We start from the raw sequence: 25,974 nt of genomic DNA on the forward strand, positions 1-25,974 counted from the left end.
TAAAATTTGTTGGTGGTATCTCAGCAGCATTCAAATTAGATACTGGAGCAGATGGTGACATTGTGCCATTGTCCTTAGTTCAATATCTTAAGATAAAAGTAATCCCCAGCATTTATGTCATATTTGTTCCTTCAACCACACACACACACCCCAGTGCTTGGCAAATGTGTTGATAATTTTGTTGTGAAAAGTTGTAGTGCCAAGATAAAGTTTATAGTAATGGAAGGGGAATATTCTCTGTTGCTAGGCAAAGATACCTGTGAAAAACTCAAACTTGTATGCCGAGTAGAAATAGTTGAACCTGATGTTATAGTGCCTGATAATATTTTTAGAAGTATTGAATATATATTACAGATTTTGTGTACATCATCTTCGAGGTGTACCTTGTATGAGATCCTTTGTTTACTTACTTCGAAAACCAGTTTTGGATTGTACCTTGTGGTAGTAGCTGTTGTCTGTACCTAGGTTTTTCTTATGTGAATAAAGCATTGATAGTTGTTACAGTTTGACTTAACTTTATATTACGTGTAACTAAATTACAAAATGTTACACTTATTATTTAGATTAGATCACTGAATGATTATGCATGCATTTAATCTAATTTTTGCTTGAATTTGGACAAATTACATAAAGTTCACTGTACATAAAGTAATTAAACAGACTTAACGGATGTAAAATACAAATATTTTTTATTTGTTTTATTCATTAACAAATTAAAACTGTTGTAATTAAATAAAGTTTTTTGAACTAAATAAAATTGCAAATTGAATTATATATTAAAAATGATATACACTGGTGCAAATTAAAAATGTAAAACATCAACACCCCTTTATTTTAAGTGAAGTGAAATTTGACCTGTGTAGAGACAGCTGCATACTGATAAAATGATTATATTTACATCATGAAAAAGTTAGCGTTATTAAAGATATATATTGAAATAAATAGTGAATGTGACCGTCTTTAGTAGTAATGCATGCACACTATAATGCAATTTGGTATTGTCAAAAAAATTATCTAATGTCTTAAAGAATGTCCTATATGTGTTCAAATAGAGAAATATCTGGGAAGCTGACTAGCAGTCCATTGTCTCAATTGCTTTAAGATCATTTTATGATTCTGCTAAGAGGTGTGAGTGGATTTTGTGTTGGTGAAATATGCCATTTTCAACAGTGAACATAAAGTGTATAAATACTGGATTTACCATATAATTCCACATATTTGCATTCATTGTGTCATTGAAAAAAATAGTTTTGACAGGATGGCATAATTTCAAACCATAACATAAGGCGTTACAGAAAAATGATATTCAACAATTAGTCAATTTGTTCATTTTCCCTTTTAATTCATATCATTTTTATTCAAATTGAGATTTATTGCTGAACAACACTAAATAGTATTTGTCCACTATACTGAAAACAAGCTCTACACCATTCAAGTCTTTATGAGTCAATTTTGAGTTAAGGGCAAACACCTAGGACTAGAATAAAGTTCAGTAGACAATAGTCTATTACTACTTGTTTGCTGCTTCTTCTGTTTTTGCTGCTATTGCAGTACTTTTGCATTCAAAGATATCCTAACAATCTACTGTTCTTCATGTGGTGCAGTTTTTCAATGTGTACCATATTCTTGTCTTTGTTGATTCATTGGTCACATACTGCTTGATAGTGGATAGTAACTGACCACCTGAATGCAGATTTAGCAATTTGACTTATTTACCATTCAGTTACAAACAACCCACAATCATAATCATCCTCTCAAATTTGGGATATTGCTGCAATGTTTAACTATTGCATCTCAAAGACATTATTGATGTAAAACAAAGACAACTAATTCAAAAAATAAAAAAAAATTCAAAATTTGAATTTTTTTTCATTTTTTGTGTAAACAAGCCATCTAAGAATTTATCAAAAGCAATATTGTTTCTCCAGTTTGAAAATATCTAGCATATTGAAACCTTAATCAAATTTTCTTCTCATTGTGGTGATTAAGTTAGGTAAGTTTGAATAAATTTGCATAAATGCTTTTAGGTGTTCCATTTTTAATCTGTGCCAGTGTTTATTAAATATATTAAATATATTTTTAAAATAGTTTTTTCTTTTAAAGATAACAAAATGTATGTCATTAGCTTGGGGAATAGAGGCATCTGGAATTGAAGGGTAAGTGAAGTAAAAAAGACCATTTAAACATCTACATATATATGTATGTATATAAATGATTAGCTAATAAAGTACAGAAATCACTTCATTCAGAAGTATCTTTTTTAAAAAATAATCAATTATAATTTTGTAATTATAAAGTCACAAAATAAATACAATATATTAATAAATGCAATTATTTGAGTTTAGAAGTTAAAAATCCATTTACAATTAATTTTTTTACAGAACAGAATTTACTCTTGATGAAAGTGGTGATGTCACATGGAATATACCCGAAAATACAGAACCAATGCCATTTTTTAATTGTGAGACATATGAAGTAAGTTGTTTAAGTTATTTAGAAAAATTGTTTTTCAAATAATAAAGTTTGAGATATTATTAGTGCTGTGCTAATAAACTGATATATATTTACAATTTTGATATTGATATTTTAGATTCAGAATATCAGTATTGTAAACATTTATTAGTTGTTTGATATATTAGTTATTTGTACAGCATTTGACAAAGAAAACTTTCTACATGCTTTGATATTTTTAGTATTACATTCTATCTTGTGAATAATTTCTACCGTGTTTCCCCGAAAATAAGACAGTGTCTTATATTAATTTTTGCTCTAAAAAATGCACTAGGTCTTATTTTCAGGGGGATGTCTTATATTTCCATGAAGACGAATTCACATTTATTGTTGAACAATACGCTAAACAGGTTCGAGAGAACACCTTGCGACACATTCAACTTAACCTTTTTATAGTGTCCACATCGAGCTCAATGACCAATTAGTGCTTACTGAACCGTAGCACTATGCAAATGTGATGTGGCGTGATTCCCAGCCGACCAATTAGCGATCACCAGCGATAACATTATGCAAATCTGTGATTCCCAAGCCATAGTCTTATGCAAATCATGCCGTGTGGCGTAATTGTCTGCTGACCAATCAGTGGCTGTACTTTCAACCATCTGTCGATGACCGTTACGACTAAAAAAAAACTTCGCTAGGTCTTACTTTCAGGGGGAGGTCTTATATTTCGCAATTCAGCAAAATCTGTGCTAGGTATTATTTTCTGCGGATGTCTTATTTTCGGGGAAACACGGTAGTTCTTCATAGACATATTTCTCATGAAAGAATTCATTCCTAAGAACATTATACAATAATTTTACAATCATAGTGATGATTGGGTAAATTGGCAAAGCAGGGCCAGCTGCTAGTCAACAAAGAGAGGGATGATTTCCAAAAAGGAAAGTTAAGTGATAAATAAGCCTGTAATCCATGCCGGTCATAAAATTAATTAAGCTATTTCAAGGTAGAATGGAAAGATACTGGTTAGAACTATAGGTAGAGTTACACAACACATCAAACAACCAGCAAAATCAAAAATCAAAAGCAAATGAAAATGTTTGTTTATGTAAAGTAAACAAACATTTTCATTTATATACAATGGACATTGTCAGGTTTGATTAAAAGAATATAGTATTAGAACATTAATGTGGAAGCTGGAAAAGAATGCTTTTAATTTAAAAAATAAATATGAATAACATATATGCATGACTATTAGTGTGTTAATCTGCCACTGGTTGTGAATCTTGAATAATGCCCTCCATGCAGACAGAGTCCTTTTCTTTATAATTGAATGCTGTTTCTTTTTGGATGGCTTTATAAATCTCAAGGTTTTCTAGATATCTTAGCTCATGCGTGGGTGCCTAGCATGGTATAGGAGATGCATATTCTTCAAGTCCACTTGTATATCTCTGTCCAAGGTGTAGGTGGCAAGGGCAGTGCAGGAATGTTTCTTTCTAAGGTTGTAATCATGTTCTTTAATCCTTGCCTTTAGGTACCTAGCTGTAGTACCTACATGTTCAAAAGAGCAGTGCTTGTCTATGGTCTTGCACAGATATGCTGTATACACTTGGTAGGAGGCTTTTTTCAGTTTGGTTCTTCTCATTTCTAAGCATCAAGATCATGGGAGTTTTTTTTATAGGCAATCCTGACTAAGTGAAGGCCAGCAGTTTCCAACGTTTTTTTGACTTGTGTATCCCTTGGCAGCCCATTTTCCTAAGTTTTATTTCACATGTTCTTCAAACAGTTGTGCTTTAGTCAATTATACAGCACTGCACAATTATATATATTTTTATTTAAAAATTAAGCATTCAGTGTCATGATGTTGCTGAAGACCTCAACACAGAATCCAAATATTCTTACAGTGCATTTACTATTGTTAATTTTTTTCCACGTACTCTTAAACTACCAAGCGTGTACTCCCAGTTGAGAATTGCTGCTGTAGGCAAACATTACTAAAGACCTGTCATCAAAGTGTGATCACTCGACCACTATGTCGTGGTATGAAAGCAGTTGTTTAATTAGTTTAGGTTTGTAGCCATGCTGTTTAACTAATTCCATGATATATCTGAGCTCCTCCTCCCTATTTCTTTCAGTTTAGCAGTTGCATGAAGACTATCAACCAGGATCCTAAATGCTACCTTGTAGGTAAAGATGTCATGTGAGTGTGATTGGATGAAAATCAGGCTATATGAACCCTTACAGAACACTCATTAGTTGTCCTTGGTTTTACATGATCTTATATTCAGGAAATTCACTTGTGAGAAGCTCTCCTGCTCAACTTTCAAGGAAAGGTAATAGGGGTTACTATTAACTCTTTGTAGGAAGTTTGTAACATCAAGTTTTTGTCTCCATTTCATCCATTTGTATCTAGCATACAGTATAATTTCACTATTAAAGACAGATAGGACCACTTTTTTCAGCTTTTGGATTATCAATTCATAGAATGTTCCTGATAGTGGGCTACCCATGGGTATGCCCCTTCTCTGGATGTAGGTAAAAAAAGGAAGAGTGGCACATGAAGCATAAGAGCTTCAAGATAGGTTGGATATGCTGTGTAAAGCCTTTGATAGTAATGATAAGAAAGTCCCTTAGCTCACAAAAACAGGATTTGATATGGATAGAGGGGAAGATGGCACACACCACAAAGTAGAGATTGTCCATAGTTGTAAGACTTTTTAGCCTGTCTGATATATCTGTATCTTTTCCAGGAAGTTAGTCAGTTCATTGGTGCATTTTGTGTTGTAAATAAAATATAAACATCTACCAAAACCTGATGCTTATCAAATAGACACCCACAATTGCAATAAATAATCGGGCTATAATTTGGAAATATTAGTTATGAATTACAAATAAATTTGGCACTAGAGGAAAGTGTTAGGTGCCATCTTGTATTAAATTTAATAATTGTAATATTTAATTAACTAATTTAGAATAAACTGGAAGAAAAGAATTGACCCGAAGTGGGACTTGAACCCACAACGCCCGCTTACTGTGTGGACACATTGCCAGTTATGCTACCAGACCTTTGGTACAATCTTGTATTCCAGTGTATATAAGCCTAATTTATAAGCATTGGGTTTCGGTAGATGTTTATATTTGTATATCTATGCCTTTCCGGGATATGTGATGGCCGACTGAGTGCCTTGAGTGGATGTTTCTGGCCGAGGGCATGGGTGTGTCCCCAGTTGACACTGTATTAACTGTCGATGGTTATACATCAGGAAGATGAGAATATACACTGGAAGACAAGATTGGACTGAAGGTCTGGGTAGCGTAACTGGCAATGCATCCACACAGTAAGTAGGAGTTACGGGTTTGAGTCCCGCTTTGGACCGATTCTTTTCTTCCAGTTTATTCTAAATTAATTACCATATATCTGCACAGATAAGATGAGGTATAAATTTTCGTCAAAGTTTTATAGTTTTAGTATATATCTGTCCTATAAGACGACCCCTAAACTATCAATAGCTTATGAATTTAGTTTAGATCAGTGATCATTATCTGGATAATAATACTGTATAGCATATACGGAATTATGTCCTATTCATAATTTTTCGAATGAACAAATTTTATTTTCTTGCATCTGACAGTACTGCCTTGTGATTTATTGCAAACATTTGCACTGATTCGGCCATTTGGGTAATGACCTTGACTATTCACAAAAACGTTGTATGGGCTATTTAAATACATTGGTGAGTGATTTGTTTTATTTTATAATGGTTTTAATTTATATAAATTTCAATTTAATTTTTTTGTATCTGTCCTATAAGATGACCCTGGATTTTGGGGGCCTTTTTTTATGATTCAACTATCATCTTATCTGCGCAAATGTACAGTAATTAAATATTATAATTATTAAATTTAATATGAAATGGCACCTAATGCCTCCCTGTAGTGCCAAATTTATTTGTAATTCATAATTAATATTTCCAAAATATAGCCCTATTATTTACAGCAATTGGGTGTCTAGTTGTAAATAAAGTTGAGGATGCCTTTCCTGTATGACTCCCTAGTCATTAGGACAACATCCCAATCAAAAACTTCAGATTATGAGGCGTTAAATAGAATTAAAAGAAATATTTCAATTATATAAACGGCTTGCTGTATATTATATTACAATTGTAAATTCGTCTCTGTAATCCAAAAACACACTTTGGTAGTAATCATGTTCTTTAATCCTTGCCTTTAGGTACCTAGCTGTAGTGCCTACATGTTCAAAAGAGCAGTGCTTGTCTATGGTCTTGCACAGATATGCTGTATACACTTGGTAGGAGGCTTTTTTCAGTTTGGTTCTTCTCATTTCTAAGCATCAAGATCATGGGAGTTTTTTTTATAGGCAATCCTGACTAAGTGAAGGCCAGCAGTTTCCAACGTTTTTTTGACTTGTGTATCCCTTGGCAGCCCATTTTCCTAAGTTTTATTTCACATGTTCTTCAAACAGTTGTGCTTTAGTCAATTATACAGCACTGCACAATTATATATATTTTTATTTAAAAATTAAGCATTCAGTGTCATGATGTTGCTGAAGACCTCAACACAGAATCCAAATATTCTTACAGTGCATTTACTATTGTTAATTTTTTTCCACGTACTCTTAAACTACCAAGCGTGTACTCCCAGTTGAGAATTGCTGCTGTAGGCAAACATTACTAAAGACCTGTCATCAAAGTGTGATCACTCGACCACTATGTCGTGGTATGAAAGCAGTTGTTTAATTAGTTTAGGTTTGTAGCCATGCTGTTTAACTAATTCCATGATATATCTGAGCTCCTCCTCCCTATTTCTTTCAGTTTAGCAGTTGCATGAAGACTATCAACCAGGATCCTAAATGCTACCTTGTAGGTAAAGATGTCATGTGAGTGTGATTGGATGAAAATCAGGCTATATGAACCCTTACAGAACACTCATTAGTTGTCCTTGGTTTTACATGATCTTATATTCAGGAAATTCACTTGTGAGAAGCTCTCCTGCTCAACTTTCAAGGAAAGGTAATAGGGGTTACTATTAACTCTTTGTAGGAAGTTTGTAACATCAAGTTTTTGTCTCCATTTCATCCATTTGTATCTAGCATACAGTATAATTTCACTATTAAAGACAGATAGGACCACTTTTTTCAGCTTTTGGATTATCAATTCATAGAATGTTCCTGATAGTGGGCTACCCATGGGTATGCCCCTTCTCTGGATGTAGGTAAAAAAAGGAAGAGTGGCACATGAAGCATAAGAGCTTCAAGATAGGTTGGATATGCTGTGTAAAGCCTTTGATAGTAATGATAAGAAAGTCCCTTAGCTCACAAAAACAGGATTTGATATGGANCTGCGCTCTATGTAGCAACGTATGGACATGATGACAACACTGATCGCGATGGCGTACACGAAACTAACTTGTTCAATATATTATTAAAAAAGTTTTTAAACTTTGCATTGAATTTACAAAATAAAGGACAAAATGCCTATTTTATAAAATAAATAAAGTTAGAGGACAGAGCAGTGAAATAAAGGACTGTCCTCTTAAATAAAGGACGTATGGTCACTGTAATTATACCAGTATCAGGTTTACAATGAAAAAGTTCTTTTACAAAATAATTTTACAATGTTTAAACAAAATCTATATATTTGTAGTCCAATGAAAAATAAAAGATAATTTGCTAACCAGATATTGCTGTAAGATACGTCTACCAAAGTGTGTTTTTGGATTACAGAGACGAATTTACAATTGAAATATTTCAATCTTGCAAGCGCTTTCAACGTAAATATGTACGTTTTTGATTGAGTTAACTGTTGGCGTGACATCAGAGCCGAATATTTAATACACCTTTAAACAGGACAACATCCTTTGACTTATCAGCTATAGTCATTACAATGATATTCAGCCTCATTCATCTCTTGCTTGCATTAATGTTTTTCCATACTGATGGACAAGCAGGAAGTGTTGAGTTATCTTTTATGCCAAAGATCATTTTCCAATGGAAGTATTCTTTGTGTGTGCTGTCCAGACTTTCAATTAGTCTTTCAACATCAGGAATTATCCTTTGTGGGTCTTGATGTGGAGGAGGAGCAAAAGACAGACCAAGAACTATTGTATCAATGAATTCTGGAGGGGTCGAATTCCATTCCAAGATATTAGACCCTTACTAGTGCTTGGTCTACAACCACATGGCTGGAAACCCAACAATCATTCAATCTTCTTGTCATGCAACTTCCTAAGCCTTCTTTTAATAGATTCTTCCAATGGGACCATGTTAGCATTGACAGCTAATAGAATCTCTGGATTAAAGACATAAATTTGATTCTCCAAAGCAATTAAAACATTGATCAGAGAGTATTTACATCTTCTAATAAGCCTAATTGCTTTTCTGTTCCAGCTTTTACTTTAATGTTTTCATACTACATTCTTTTAATCATACTTGATAATGTCTATTGTATATGCTTGAAAATGTTTATTTAAGTGAAGGATTTTTGATTTTGCTGGTTGTTTGGTGTGTTGCATAATTCTGTTTAAGCTATTATTTTCTTTTTTCATTATTTTTATCAAATCTTTATTAATTTCACATCTATTATTGTGACAGTGAACTGAGATTGCATAATTTTCATTATTGTACTTTATGTCATTAATATGTTTTTAAAATAAACTTTAAATTTACATTTTGTTTCTCCCACATAGATATTGGATTGTGCACAACTACATTCAAATTTGTGTGCCAATGTAGTTGTGTGCAACCCAAGATTTATATGGGAGAAACAAAATATAAATTTAAAATTAATTTAAAAGAACATATTAATGTCATAATAATGGATGTGAAATTAATAAAGATTGGTAAAAATAATGAAAAATGAAAATAATATCTTAAAGAGAAAATGGTATGAGCATATAAAAATTATTAAATTACATCAAAATTTTAGAATGAATAAGAGCATGGGCTATTAACTTCCAGATTATGATATCTCTACATTAACCCCAGAGGATGCTAGAACACAACAGATGGATATTTGTGAGCATTGTTAATTCTTGCCTACGGCTAAGTATTTGATTAGCCCACTGAGGATTATTTATTGTTGTAATCCTCTAACTAAAATTCTATGTATATTTGGTAATTTTATGGTTTTACCTATTTATCAATGGTTTATGTCATGCTGTTTCTAAGGTAAGGCTTTTGTCTTGTTGGATAATCTTACAGTACTTATATATAAAAAAGGTTTTAGAAAATTAAATAGATAAATGTACAGTTTTCTAGGCAAAAGATTTTATGATGATTATGAGAAAAGTTAAGAATACATTCCTATGCAAATCTTATAGGTATTGTTTGAACGTATTAAACATTATCCATAAAATTAACATCAGTTACAATAGTATTTTAAGTTGTTATTTTAATAACAACACAAATATTATTTTTAATAATAACAACTTACTATACTATTTTGACTGATGTTAATTTTATGGATATTGTTGGTAAACTTGATGATTGGACTGATGAGGGATCATGTGTTCGAAATGCATTTCTGATATTAATAAAGCATATACATTTTTACCTGGTCTCTGATTCCTTTTCATCGACTACCCTGTCAGGTGTGATAAGTCGGTGAAATTAACTAAATTTGGACTTCTGCCTGAATAATTAAAATATTAAAATCTAATTTGAGACATTTGCCATAAACTTGGAATGTAGGACATACAGTTTTAAATTGAGTTTGTCCCAGTCATATTATGATGGTAATAATCAAAGGCAATTGCCAATACTACTATTTATTTTTTGTCAGCTAAAATCACACTTAATAAGTTAACAAAATACTTCAAAATGTATTACGTTTGTGCCATCACATTCTAAAAGTACAGCATTACAGTGATAAATAATGTACAAATGATATTTAAAAAAATTTTTATAAGATTACATAAGAACACGATTAAATTATTTTGCAATATTTTGTATATACTGACTTGTATAACTGATTATTTGGGGAACAAACGAAATTTGTTTTCAAAATTCTTATAATTTCATATATACTTTTAATAAATCAAAATTTATTACTATTAAGATATAAAAATTGTAGCAAAAGTTATACTTAATTATTTATTGATATTTCAGGTATTTTTTAGTAATCCTCATTATCTTAGGTTCTTTGGAACATTTGCTGGACATGTCATTGAATTTAGGGTAAGTTATCTCAAAAAGTAATAAAATATAATATGTTTATCATTATTTAATAATTAACATTAGTATTTCTGCTTACTTGTTACTTTTTATTTCTCAAGAAAAGACATTTCAAGATGACTTTCTTGAGAATTTGAAGAAATTAACAGGAAATTTCAATTGTGATAAATTTTACTTATTTCGATGGTTTTTCATTCCATCTTATTCAAAAATTTAGAAAATTAATAAATATGAATATGAGTAATAAAATTTAATAGAATCACTTACTTTTTATTTTTAATTTGCTTTAAAAATTAATTAATACTATTGTTACTATAATACAAAAGTCAGAATATAGAAAGAAGCTGTACTAACATTTCAAAACTCAAAACATGCTTTACTATTGGGATTTGAAAGTGTACAGGAGTACCTATACTTAACATTAATTAACATTGTTTATGTGTTTTATGTTCATATTATTTAAGATGTAAACTTTATAAGATTTAAAACCAATATTTGTTTTACAGGTTGATCAAACAAAAGAAGATACAATTCAGCTCACATATGAGGGATGGTGTATTTTACAGTGTGAAAAGGTCAGTGCTAAAAATTAATGCATTTGTAATATGTTTCTTTATTATAATTTGAGAATTTATTCTTTTACGGAGCAGAATAAAATGGGATTGTTTAAGTTTGAATGACTATATTCATGAACAAGTTTAAATTGATATGTAGTTATTCAGGAATAATAATTCATTAATAAACAGATTGTTACTCATAAAAAAGTTTAAAGAACAATTCATTTCTTACATAAACAAACATCATAAAACTTGATAAATTTGTAAAGCCAAACCATCACCAAATTGGCCTGATGTAATCTGGTAGTTGTTTGGCTTTACAATTCATTTCTTTGCAATAATAATTTAAATATTAATAAAACAAATAAAAGTTTCTGAATATCTTTCACATTCTCAGTTTTTCTATGTTTCAATAAAAATATGAATTAAATTGTAAACATATGATGATAAATAAATAAAAGATATAGAATTGTTTTTTTTTTCTGAGTGACCATAACTCATACAGCAAATCTACTACCAGCTCTTTTATATATTCTCTCCTGCTTTTCAATTTTCATATATTACCATTTGAATAATGAATAATGTGGGAATTTATACCTGCTATGTTCAGTAAACAATATAAAATTATTGGCCACCTTGTGTTTTGTGCACAATTGTAAGTCCCTGTTAAGTGATCAAGCATGCCAACTCCTCCTTTTGTAGAATTATAAAAGCTATAATTTTGGGCTTCTCTGCATGATGCATTTTCACATTGGTGGTAGAGGTACAATGGAAAGACAATGAAAGAAATGTGGTTTTTCCTTTTTTTGGAATATACAAAGCTAAGATGAGATCTTTTTTTTAAAACCAAATTTTCTGCTACATATTCTCCTACCTGTTGACTATACAAATTCAAGCAGAATCTCTCTTTTATTTTTTTGAATGGTGCCCACTATTGTCAGTCTATCTTTTAGTACTATGCATATGTAGCTAGAACTATTTCTAAGACTAACAGCACAAAACCTTTCTCACTAATTTCTAGCCTTATTAACTGGAGTACAAACGTTTTCGGCCTTCTTAATAGGCCTTCCTCGGGTACACTGTGGAGCGTCGACCGACGCTCCACAGTGTACCCGAGGAAGGCCTATTAAGAAGGCCGAAAACGTTTGTACTCCAGTTAATAAGGCTAGAAATTAGTGAGAAAGGTTTTGTGCTGTTAGTCTTATCTTTTAGTAAATCTATTGTTAGTTTGCAACTTGTAAACTAGATATCTATTGTAATATATTTCTTCTCAAATTAGCAATTGGTCTCATTAAATATTTTACTTTCTTGAGAGAATCTGAAACTGAATACGGGCTGTTGGCTATTTACCACAGTAGATTTTTTAGGTTATAGGAATAAAAAATGTTAGAGTCAACTAACAAAAATTTTTAAACTGTATTTATTGGGTTTGATCAGAATATACTGTCAAAATCTGCTTCTCCCTCAAAACACTTTCAATTTTTTGTCAAACAATCTACAGTGATAGCAACAATGAATAGTTAAGTATGGCTCTGAGTTTTTGCTAATTATCTTGGTTAAAAAATGACATTTTAAAGCTTTGCTTTAAGTGCCATAGTTTTAACTCAGATAATTAGTGAAAACAATTAACTACCTTTAATAACTGATCTGCAACACCACTGTACTTTGGTATAGTGCCAAATCAAATATCTAGCTTCCAGAAATCTGAAATTACCAGAATATTGGCTACTTTTGAATTTAGTAGTATAGTTATAGTTGCTATGTAGCCTTTTTGTTTTGTTTTTCCATGGCATAAGCCTTGTATGTTGTCAGTTCCATTATAATTGATGACATATGGTGTGTTAAAACAGTTTTGTTCTTTACTTTCCATTGTTTATTTTGTATTTTAAGTAGATAGTTAGCCTGTGTCCAGAAAAATCAGAAAATCCAGAAGTTTAGACCTCTTCTAGTCCTAAGCTTGCTGGATATTTGGTACAGTACTGTATACATTTACTATTCTCTGGCAAATTACCCAGTTTGACACCTTGCCAAACTCAATTTTCAATTGGGATACCGTTTCTATAAATTTGATATTAAAATTTTGATACTATAATTTGTATGCAATGAATATTGGATATTTTTGAATATAATTATGAAACAGTCAAAAAGTGGACATTTTTTACAGTTTTAGAAATCAGATCAGTTTTTGGGAGAGTTTTAAAATCAGAACAGCATATTGAAAAGTTAGGCTATCTGCTTAATTCAAGACATTTGGTCAGACTTTATGCAATGCCAACATGCTATACAATCATACTTGGGTACATACTTATACAGTCTGACACCATAAACATGATAAAGGTTATGTTTAACAGTCATCATACTCCTAAATCTTGCATACCAAAGAACATAGCATGTTGTTCCCTGGTCAGTGCACTTTTGTCACTTGAAGGTATCCAATGAAACTCCCACCCTACCTTGCCATTGTAACAGAATTTGAACTTCATACAACTGATGTGTTTATTATGATACAGCTTTCAAATTATTTCTATCAAAACAGATCACCTTGTATAATAATAGTAAATTCCAAAATAAATTTGAAAAAATTAAATAGTTAAAATTCTAATGTCAATAACATTCATTGACAAGTTAAAAGTCAACTACTCAGCTTCTAAATAAGGTTTCGAAAGTTATTATTAAGAAAGGGGAAAAATTATTGGAAACTTATCACGTTTTAAGATCAAGAAGTTCAAGAAGAAATGTGTAATAATATTAATTACAGCATGGATTGGTGCCCAGAAAATGAATGGGCAAGAACTAAATATGATGCATTTTTGTATGTAAAATTTCTACTATGACTTATTAATAGGACATATTATACCAGTGACCTAGTTCTGCAAATTTAAGAAAACTAATCAGAAAAATAAAGACTGTTTTCTTAAATTTGCAGAACCAGGCCACCGGTATAATATATCCTATTAATAAGTCCTAGTAGACATTTTACAAACAAAAATGCATAAGGACACAGACATATAAATTAAATATGATGTATGTTTGTATGTGTCTTGATAGTTCATTCAGGAAAAATTGTAATAACAGATAAATGTTTACAGCATATAAAATATTTTCCATGATTTTTAAAGATGTTCTTGGTAAATTTAGACAAAGAAAGAACAGTTTGATGAATTCATAATTATGAGTTAAAATTGGCAGATAGTCCACATCATTGCATAATCCATACATGCTTTCAAATTGACTTTAAAACACAAATAGTCTGCAGGTTATACTGCATAAAATTGCAGTACTTAAAATAATTAAATGTAACAAAATTGAAATATAGTGACAAAAATATTAAAATATAATGATAAATATAAACTTATTATTTAAAAAAATAATGAATTTTATGTTAGAATAAAAAGTGTAGGAGGAGTGATTACCTCCATCTGGATCCATTATTATAAGTCAAAGATAGTGTAGTTACAACTACAGAAATATTGAGACTATGACTGAATGTGGAAATTGCAGATCATCTTGATATGTTATTTATATTAAAAAGTTATTTTAATCAGAGATTGTTCAAAAGGTAAAATTTCTCATGAATCATGTTTAGAAGTTTTGAAATCTATATTAAATGCTTATTTCAGGTAGCCACTCATTTAAATTCAAGGACAGCTTCAGCTTCCTGATGAATATTTTTTCTGCATTATATATAAATAACAACTTGCACTCAGAATTACAAATCATAGCAGATTTTATGATAGTTCCATAAAATTTTCCTTTAGTGGCATCAAGATGGCTGAAGTCACATCTTCAATTTCCTGATGAATATCAGGAAGCTGAAGCTGTCCTAATAAAAGACAAAAATGTTTTTTGTGGTAAATTTAAACGATTGACTATACGAAATAAGCATTTTATACAGATAATAATGTGGAGCCAGATGTCCATGAGGTGATATTTCATAAGTTTTTTTATCATTGTGGATTTCATTCTGTACTTTTTCAAAAAATTGTATGCAACTGCTTTTACAATTAATACTTATAGGCAATTCTGCTTTGATAAGTTCAATGAAACCCAATGACAATTATTGCACTTCCCACTTTGGCCAAAAATGGAAGTTCGTAATAAAATGAAACTTTTTGTTATTGGATGAAATTTATATTGTTATCAATGAAGATTTGTATTGTGTTTACAAAATGCTGTATGTGCATTCAGAAATTAACTGAATGTTTGTTGTGTCTCTCTAATTTTTAAAATGACTTACTTTTTAAACAAAGTTTTTTTTGTTTATAAATGTAAAGTAAAACAATTAAGCTTTCATGTAGGATGTAGGACTGTTCTATAGAAAGTAGGACATGTGGCAACCGTAGCTGCTCCATGCATGTTGATTAGTGATGTGCCGGATCATTAAAAATGTATATCCGCGGATACAGATACAGATCATTAGTATCTAGATCCACGGATATGGATCTCAACTTTCGTACTCAGTTGGCACCGGTGCATGTGACCTTGGACTGATAGTTGACACTTTGTGTTAGTAATGCGACGTGTTTTGACTTGCACTGCACATGTTTTTGTTTATAGTTTAGTGTGACACGGAATAGCGTAGATTACGTTTGTATTTTTGGAGAGTGTTGAGTTAAATTAAAATAAAACCAATGTCGACAAAAAAGTTTAATAGAGTAATATGGAAATATTTTATGATAGTAAATGAATTTTGCATGATAAAATTTTTGCAATGTGAATGTGCCAGATATGCGATTTTAAGAAATAAAAAGTGATTTGAATTGAAGTTATTAGTATTTTATTGCTACCTATCTTAAAAATTTCATATAAGTAATGAAATTCATTAAGATAAAAGATCCGTTAAAGATCCGCCTAAGAAGTAACGGATACGGATACGAATACGGATTTTTTTTTTCCCTCAGATATCCACGGATACATATATGGATATCTGGCACATCACTAATGTTGATGGCAAGAAATAACTTGAAGGTGTTTTATCCAAATATGCTTCATGTAGCACATACTCTTCACTAGCTAGCAGAGATTATAAGAAAAATTTTAAATGTAATAATAAGTAAAAATGCATTAATTCTGTTGTATAAAGACAGGTAACATTTTCAGTATTTTCTAGTAATTCTAAATTTAAATAAACTTTCAACGTCTTACAGTGATTGAGCTCTCATGTATAGGGACATCTCAATATCACTAAAGTATTGATGCTGGTATCATGAGTAGTTTAATGTATTGATTCTGGTATTGGTATTGATTTTAAAGTATTGTTACTAGCCAGTATCAGCATTGGGTATCAAAACTAGAAATCTTGCCAGCCATTGCCATTCAGTCTGTGGATTGATTTTAAAATATTTTGTGTAATTGAAACTTTTAATTTTAAGAGCCGCCGCAAACTACAGGAAGCAGGAGCTAGCATATGCTCGGTTGTGCTCCCAAGCCCCACCTTTTTTCCCATGAGACTATGAGCCATTTTTACTAGGTAAGCTACGTGGGCAAGAAACAGTCGCAAACTACACAAGGTTTGCTCATGTAACGTAATCCACATGACATGGATTCCACAGATGTGGATTGGCTATAGAACAAGATTTTATTATAACCTATACTTGTAATCAGTCAGTTTTTGTTCCAAACTTTGAAACAGTATGGGAAAAACATGTTTACTAGTTAAGCCTAACTAGGCTTAACTAGCTGAAAACTATTTATATATAACTATTTACTATTTATATACAATGTTTATACTATTTTCTTTTCAATACTGAATGTATTAATCATGTAATTTATGTACATGGATAAAATTCTATTATTTCTTTTTCGACATGTGACATGTTCACGTAGTCATCCATCTTCCCCACTCTCTCTTGCTTGCATGACTGCTCTAGCTGTTGAATTCTGTGAACAGTGAGAGTACTCTTGTATTGCTGCGCTAGCAAAGGAAAAACTGTGCAGGCAAGACGAAAGGGATGGAGCCTTTGATGTCATCAGTTGTGCTAGTGTACGTTTGCTAGCATTTTGCTCTCACAAAGCGCTAGTTTGTGGCGGCTTTAACATAAAGAGCATGCTTTATTCTAGTTAGTTATTATTAACAAATTGTTAAAACTGATTTCTAGTATAAACTAAATGTTACCAATACTGTATCAGTTGAAGTATCAAGGAAAAGTAGCAATACTAGTATTGTTATCGGACCAAAAAAAGGTAACTATATGCTTACATTTACCATCTGCACCAGCTTGCAGCTACACATGTAAATCCAATCTTTTATATCAGAAATTATACATTATGTTCAATAAAGCATCTTGCTTGCTTACTTGTCTTTATTGTTACTTATCATATTTTATATAAATCTTAATAGTGTGTTGCTGGTCTTTGGTCTGTTGACATAACTCAGGAATTACTGAATTATTTTATATATCAACATCTCAAAGCCCATTTTATTGATACTAATGCAAACTCTTATCATAAGTAATCAGGCTATTATTATGCTATAATTAATAATTAGAAACTGAATAATTTTTTACTATTTTATTCATTAAAATTGCACGGCAATATGACCTGCTTTCAAAACTGCTTCTCCTTCAGTTAATGGCTTTGAGCCTTTCCCAATCTATACCAAAATGCCAGATAAATTAACAATATACAGCTTTTTATAGGCCATAACATAATGCATTTGCTAATGGGCTAGGAGATTATCCTGACTATGACAACATTATTGTTTTGATTTTCAGTGTTACCTGAAATCCATTTGATTCTTGAATAGATATAGAGGTGAGGTTGGATATAAGGTGCAACAGAAAAATTTAGAAACAATCCACATTTTCAAATTTACTTGAAGATTTGAAATTTCTCTGATCCCTAGTTTATTATATAATCAAACATCCTTACTACACCCAATACTTTTAAAGGTATACATCAATCAAAGCCGAATATTATCAGTCTAGAAACGGCTATAATACTAATAATTTAATAGACGATTTGACATTAGAGTTAGGCGTTAGGTGCCATCTTTTGATAAATTTAATAATTATAATTTAATTAAATTTAAATAATAATTTTAGAATTACAGTACTAGAAGAAAAGAATCGACCCGAAGCAGGACTCAAAAATTTATAAAGAGATGGCACCTAATGCCTAACTCTAATGCCAAATTGTCTATTAAATTATTAGTATTATAGCCATTTCTAGCCCAATAATATTTGGCTTTGGTTGATGTATAACCCTAATTTGTTATTTTACAAGAATTATTGTATGGATAACAAGATGTAATGACTGATTTGATTGTTATCAATTTCACTTTGAGAAAATGAATAAAATGTGATTAAAATAACATTTTAATTTAGAAACAAAATACTCAAACACTATAAAAGAAGAATTTTTAAAATACCCACTTAAAACTGGATTATACAAATAGACAATCACTACATATCCAAAAATCAAGTGTGGAATGAACAGTATGAATGGACCAAATTCTTCATACTCAAACTGGGCAATAACTAAGAATGTTTCAGTAACATTACATCCAATTCAGCAGGATAACAAAAATCAGACAATGTAATTACATTCAATCATTGAATTCCATTGGATCAAGTTTGTAAAGTTTGTGTTCTGTGGTATGTTAGCACTTCATTTTAGAATTTGATTGTTTCTGAGGAAGGCCTTTGGTGAAATGTTTGAACTGTTTTACTGTTACCCTGCTGGATTGGATATAAGGTTACTGAAATGATGATAATAATTCATAAAAAATAAATGTTTTCAGTGACTTTAAGCTACCATCTTCAGGTTAGAATAGTCCTTCAGATATAAAACAATCTTATAATGGAACATTTCAGTTTCAAAAACAGTGACGTATGTGATGGAAAAATTTTTTTGACATTAAAGAATATACAAGTCAAACATATGGCACTTAGAAAAAACAGAATAAGACAGTAAAGGAGGACTCTCTCTTTAATTATAAAGATGACACCTCTGTCGTACAAGCATGAAGAGCCTTATTTAGAAGCAGTGTTCTGGAGAATTCCAGAACACTGCTTCTAAAGCCTGGGCACATCATAGACACCAATAACTGGTTAATCAGAATAAAAAGTCTTTAATGTCAAAAGAATTTTTTTGTCACACTTATTTTGTCACACCATTATTTCAGAATTTAAACATTCTATTATAAGCTTGTTCTACATTTGAAGGACTATCCTAATCTGAAGTTTGTAGCTTAAGATCACTGAAGATGTTTGTTCTTATGTATGATCTTCTACTATTCTGTTCTACTAATTCTATGTTCTGTACTATTCACTCTCTGCTGGATTTTTGGGTATGTAGGAATTGTGTAGAACCTTTAAAACTATATAACTGTTGCCATGCAATGTTACTCATGCATGCTCACTAGATTTTTTAAACAGCAGATGACTTACTTCACTTTATTTGGCAAATTTAGCAAACTTTGAGAAAAATGAGAAAAGCATCTGAACTAAATGAAAATCAGAAGAGTAAAATCAGTGTTTGATGAATCAGGCTTATCTGTGCCTGAAGTTGCTAAGGAACTGAATAGGTCAAGATAAGTTATTTACAGTTACTTAAATTTATGAGAAAATTATGGCATCCGACATTCATTTACCTGCAAGCCTGAGTTGTGTATTGACAAACAAAAGAGAGTAATTCTGAGGGAAATTGTGTCAGGCAATGCCTCAACAAGTCAGATCACCTCTTGGAATGACATTAAGTTATTTTCCAGATGGTTTGAAAGTAGAAAAGGACAATAAATATCTAGAATATGTTAAAAGAAAGATACAATCAAAGTTTATCAAGGATAAAATGGCAGCAAGAATAGCTTGGACAAAAGAGTATTTGTTGTGGAGGAAAGAATAGAAATTCGTAGTATTCAGTGATGAAAAGAAATTTAATTTAGCAGTCCTGATGGATTGCAGTACTATTGGCATGATCTCTGGAAGGAATCTGAAATATTTTCTAAATGCCAGTAAGAATTTAATTTATTGTTTTTTAATATACCAAATACAGAATGGAGAACTAAAATGGACCTGAAGCAGATCTTAGATGTAGATTGAAAATGTTTGTCTTTAACATATTTAATTAAAATTCTTCACTGGTCTATATTAAGGTGGAGGATTGGTTAGGGTTTAGGCTTGTTTTGGTTATGGCAACAGAACCAATATTACATTCATACATGGTAGAACAAAGAAATACAACTACCAAGACTGCTGGAGAAACATTTACTTCCCTTTGGAGAGAAGATAGGTGGTCAATTTTGTAAACTGCATCAAGATGATGATACTATGCACACTGCCAGCTATACTTGGGATTTTTTTTGGAAAATGGAATCCAAATAATTAAATGCGCAGCTTCCTCTCAGATTGCAATATGACTGAAAACATTTGAGGACTATTAGCAAGAAACATATATGCTATTGAAACATAGTACATTTGAAATGGACAATCATAAAGTGAAAAGAAATTAGCAAACTCTACCTCAAAAACATAGTTGAAATGATGCCTGAAAGAGTATTCAAGATCATAAATTGAAATGGAAGTTTGATTTAATGTTAGTTTTAAAAAACATTATTCAAAACCCATTTTTACTTTTCCTGCTGTTACACAGAGGGAAAAGATGGTGAGAAGATGGTGATTTGGCAAAAAATGACTCACCTAGATTTTTTCATTTTTGGAATGTCAAATGTTGAAATGTCAAAAAATGTAAAAAAAATTTTCGAGTGATTTCTGTATGTATGTATGGATGTTTGTTTGTGTGTGTATAGCATGATTTTGTTCACCCTGTTTGAAGCTTAATAATTCCTGTGCTTTTTGTTAAAAATTTCTCAAATTTTGCAGGGAGGTCGTGTATTAGGGGACTGATGCTATTAAATTTTGGTGGTTAAAGGTTGAGAGGGTGGGGAGATAATGAGGGTCATGTGTATCTCCAGTAGGATTGGACTTAATAATGATTTTACTTGTTATTAGCATTTACAATTTTTTATAAAACTTGTCCTTACCCTCAAAATTAGGCTTTTTGCCATTTTACAATAGTTAAAAATATAACAAATAAAATATGATAACAGGTGTTGCCACCAAAATTTTAAATCTTGCTGGGAAAGTTGAGCAACTCAAAGCTGGTTTATTTTTTAATGCATTGTTTGTAAATTAAAATGTCAGAGTATTTCATTTTTATCTTGTTTCTTTTATTTTCTGAGAAGTGTAACAGGTAACATTTAGAACTATCACTGCATTATGTTGGTAATATCTTGCAAATAGTAAAGTAATAAATTATGGATCAGAGAAATTTTACATTTTCAAGTGAATTAGAAAATATGAATTGCTTCTAGATTTTCTTTTGTACCTTAAAACTTTCGGCATCCTGATCCTTTTGGATAGTGATACACATTTTGCTACGTATGACTGTTACATTGGTAATGCCAATCGCAGTCAGAACTGGCACCAGTGTGACATTAGGTTCATATGTACATCTCATGCAAGTGATTGCATATGAGAAAGGTCAGGTTTTGGATGGAGGAGGGAGTCAAGAGACAGTGTGTCAGAAATAATGTATTCCACTACACATTTAAATGCCAAATAATAACAATTTATTCATTAAGGTTATAATTAAATTACAAAAGCATAACATAAATGGAAGAATCTATTCACATTGGATAGAGAGAGAGTGTTTACAAATTCGGACACTTGTCAGTAAATATCTGGATTAGTGAGGGCTGGCTTTGGATTTCCAGAAGGAAGGAAGAGAGTCTCCTGCTTGTTATGGTGGGTCTTGAATCCAAAAGACCATAATAGTAATATTCACAAGGAGGTTTCAATCAATTGTTTGTAAGTTCAGAGCAGCTAAGGTCCAGTGAAAATGGTCAGAGTTTGAGAAGATTGGAGGTGGAGCACGGCAAGGATATACTCACAAATTTTGACAGATGAACTCTCTGTTGTCATCTGTCATCTTGCCTTTTACTTGGTGTCCTCCCCCTGCCACTAATGCCCATTTTTGGTGACATTGTTGGTTGCTCCAATCTATGATTATGTCTCTATTTCCCTCAATGAGTAGTTATTCGGAAGCTGTGTCACTCTCGGAGGAAACATTATCTATGGGAAAAAGTTATGAAGTTCATTGATTTTATCTATGACATGGGATTTTTCTCTTTTATGTTTTTGACAAAACAAAATTTATAAAATTAAATCAAGTTCTTAATAATTTGCACTAGCCTAGGCTCTCATATATGCAATTGGTCAGACAGTTGTCTGAAGTGTTGCACCCAGGGATCAAGGGATCCTGGCCCCCTCCAAAGATAAAGGAAAACAACAAGTAGAAAATTTTTCCAAAAATCTGATTTTCTAATTATAATTCATTTTTTTATTATATTTTGTGGTGTCTTCTATTTCTATACTGCTGTGAATTAGCAGTCACAAAAATTTTATTGAATTCACATTAAAAATTTTTATCCATTCAACTCAACTCCCCCCAAAAGTAGATCCTGAGTGTGCCACTGGTTGTCTGCAAACAAAAGTAATAATAATAATTAATAAAAATAAAATTGTATAGTTTTTGGAATTTGCTGTTTACCATTAAATTATGGTTTTCCTATTTTTATCTATAATATACACAAGCAGTCTAATAAGATGATGGACACAAACTTGGGAACAGAGGGAGAGAGCATTGTCCTGTATTGTCTATACAAAATCTGGTCAGTTTGTTTATGTTTTCTTTTGATGAACAAAATTTTTACTAGATGAGAGTGTTAATAACCCCATCAATGCCCATCTACCAATCTCTTCAGTACAAGTGCCTCTGCTGGCACCAATGCTGATACTGATATAGCTTACTGGGTCATAGAAGCACACAAGTTCATTTGCCATAGCAAGATGAATGGGACCAATAGAATAGGAAATGTCTTCTATATGTCCTGAAATATCACAATACCAGATTTGGTTGCATTGGACTGCTAAATATCTCTCTAGACAGTGTTGAATAGGGATGCTTTAATAATGGTCTCGCAGTACTTTGATCATTGAGGTCATCAAACTTGATATGATGTATTTTCTGATGATGATTATTAAAAATGATTTTTTGAAATGTTTATAGCAAAGACAAGCTTGATAAAATAAATGTATGTATGGTACCATACATAAAATATCAAGTTTAAAAAGTATTGATATTCTGATTGTTTTTATTAAATTTGATTTACATAATTGTTAACTGACTTTAGTCAGTTTTCATATGTAAAATATACATTACTTTGTAGATTTACGTAAATATTAATCAAAAATAATTATACTGAGAGCAGCTTTTATAAATTATATCTATTTGGTAATTAAATATCTGAGGATTAAAAATTCCAAAATTTCAGGTTCATTATTGACAAATTTTTAGTGTGATTTGGAAAATATCTAAGGTGTAGTCTTATTTTTAAATATTCTATTTTGGTTTTTTGAAATTAATGTTCTGTAATCAGTTTTTCCAAAAAATAAAATACATATTTTTCTCAGTAATTTCTGTGTCTGATTTCGATTCAGTTCTGCAAGTTCTTATTTATAAATTACATATATTAATGTATTTATTTTTTATTAGAGGTTTTTTATTTTGAAGTTAAAATTTTGTCCAAATTATATTTCTTGTTGTTTTTAAATTGATTACTATTGCAAAGAAAAATGATGATTTAATTTTTCTCATTATTATATCTTCTGCTATATTAAAACTCTGAACTGTAGTTATAACAAAATTTATTTTTTTAAATTTTCAGAAAATTAATTTCAATTAACATTCTAATTATATCTAAATTTTATATTGTATTAATTTGTTTAACAAATAGTAATTTTGCTAGTTTTCTTTTATTTTACTATTTACATTTATTATTGTTTTCACAGTTATTTTAATTCATTTTTTATGATAGAAATATTAAATATATTATTGCATATTTTTATAGATATTTTTATTATTGTTACTATTATTATTTTTAATATATTACTTTTTATTTAGTATAAATTTATCTACTATAAATGTTTGAATTTATTATGTATTTTTCTTATATAAATGTTTAATTATTTACAATTGCAATATAATTTATTTTGTATTTGGTTAACATTTATGTTTACAAAATATGATGTTGTTTCTTACATTATAAGTCATAAAGATGTTATGTTTGTTACACATTACATTAATAATATATTAACCTTTTAATAAACCTTGTTATTTTTCATTTTTTATTCATTGACCTTTCTATTCAATTCAATTCAGTATTTTACATTGGCTGCATTCAGCATTGGTTCTGCTGAATGCCCTCTACAGAAATACTATTAATACTTTGGAATGTGTTGAGTGTATTGACATTGCATTTAGTAGTGGACTTCATTTATGCTGTCTTTGGATAGCTATAACTGATCAAAGATAGCTGTATCCACATAACAAGTGAAGTAAAGGGTGGCCCAAAAAAGGTTAGTGAAATGTAAGAAAGCAATACATTGTACACTTTACTAACAAGTAAGTAATATTTAATTTTATTGATGGAAAACTACAAGCTTTACATGTCTGCCATCATGTTTCAAGTATAACTTCATTTGCCAAACAAAATCTTCCATCATGGCATTACATATGTCAGGTGACATTCCCTATCACATGTTGAATGTTGTTCTTCAATGCAACACATGTTTCTGTTGTAGGTGTCTGAAAAATTGTTCCTTAACATATATATTATAATTTGATTACATACATTGCTGTTTCATACACATGACATTTAGAATACATACTGTACATGAACAATAAATTTACTTTTTTTGGGCCACTTGTTTATATTATTATGTATTTGAAGGAGTGCATTACATAATAGTGAAGTTGAGGCCAAAGTTTTAAACGCGAAAACGTGTACGTCAGATGTTCATCGCCACTTTCCCATAAGCCTAGAAGTTTGACAATGGTGTCTGGAATGTCGAGCGTGATTCCACTGACTATCCAAACACCATTGTCAAACTTCTAGGCTTACGGGAAAGCGGCGATGAACATCCAACATACACATTTTTGGGTTTAAAACCGGCCTCAACCTTGCTATTAATTCACCCACATAATTATTAGTAATAGAAAATTGATATATGCAAATGAAACTTTAAAAATAAATTTGTATTAACTTGTAATTTTGTCATTCAGCACATTCAATGCCGTTACCTAACAATTACCACTTCCACACCTCTGCTCTGTTAGAACTGTTGAGTCTGCTGAATGCAGCCAATGTGCATTTTTATTTAGAATATATATGTTTATAGTAAATAGAATCAATAATTTTGTTATATTTGATTAAGAAATTATTTCATTTTCTTTATTTACAACAGATTCTTCTCTAATTGTTTAGCCATCCAAAGATACTTTAATCTGTACAAAATATGTATTAATTCACTAATCTTAAACTTTTACTGATTACATTGAATCAATATAAGTGAATGTCATTGTTTCTCATTGTTTTATTTATTGTAAATTATCAGAGACTTTATTTAATTTACTATCTACCAATAATGCTGTTTAAGCCAGTTACAGAAGAATTCACTACACTGAGTTTTACCTCTAAATGATTCAGTACAAATAATTGTTCCAAATTTCAATATTATTATTTTTTTTAATATATTTTTCAACTGCTTTTGGTTCTGGACTGCTTTTGTAAGCAAAAATTCTGGATTGCTTTTGTAAGCAGTCCAGAATTTTTGCTGTTGCAATAGCAAAATTGAGGCCATTCATTAATTATATGTATTGTACAGTTTTTAAGTCAACCTCTCTTTTCCTTTATATACACTGTTTCTTTTTGGC

At 30.8% G+C, this 25,974-nt stretch overlaps 1 protein-coding gene across 1 annotated transcript in view; it reads left to right on the forward strand.

Annotated features, from left to right (window-relative positions):
• Window positions 1-1,558: 1,558 nt before the first annotated feature.
• LOC111634324 overlaps window positions 1,559-25,974 on the forward strand; it is a 142,168-nt gene continuing 117,752 nt past the window's right edge. The window contains exons 1-4 of the mRNA XM_023379080.1: window positions 1,559-2,156; window positions 2,382-2,475; window positions 10,577-10,645; window positions 11,149-11,217. Coding sequence (XP_023234848.1) covers window positions 2,116-2,156; window positions 2,382-2,475; window positions 10,577-10,645; window positions 11,149-11,217 — 273 coding nt within the window. The 5' untranslated portion in view covers window positions 1,559-2,115. The remainder of the gene's footprint in view (window positions 2,157-2,381; window positions 2,476-10,576; window positions 10,646-11,148; window positions 11,218-25,974) is intronic.

This window comes from Centruroides sculpturatus, unplaced genomic scaffold (assembly GCF_000671375.1).
Source record: "Centruroides sculpturatus isolate CEXI.00-Female unplaced genomic scaffold, Cexi_2.0 scaffold894, whole genome shotgun sequence".
In the NCBI taxonomy this organism is placed as follows: domain Eukaryota; kingdom Metazoa; phylum Arthropoda; class Arachnida; order Scorpiones; family Buthidae; genus Centruroides; species Centruroides sculpturatus.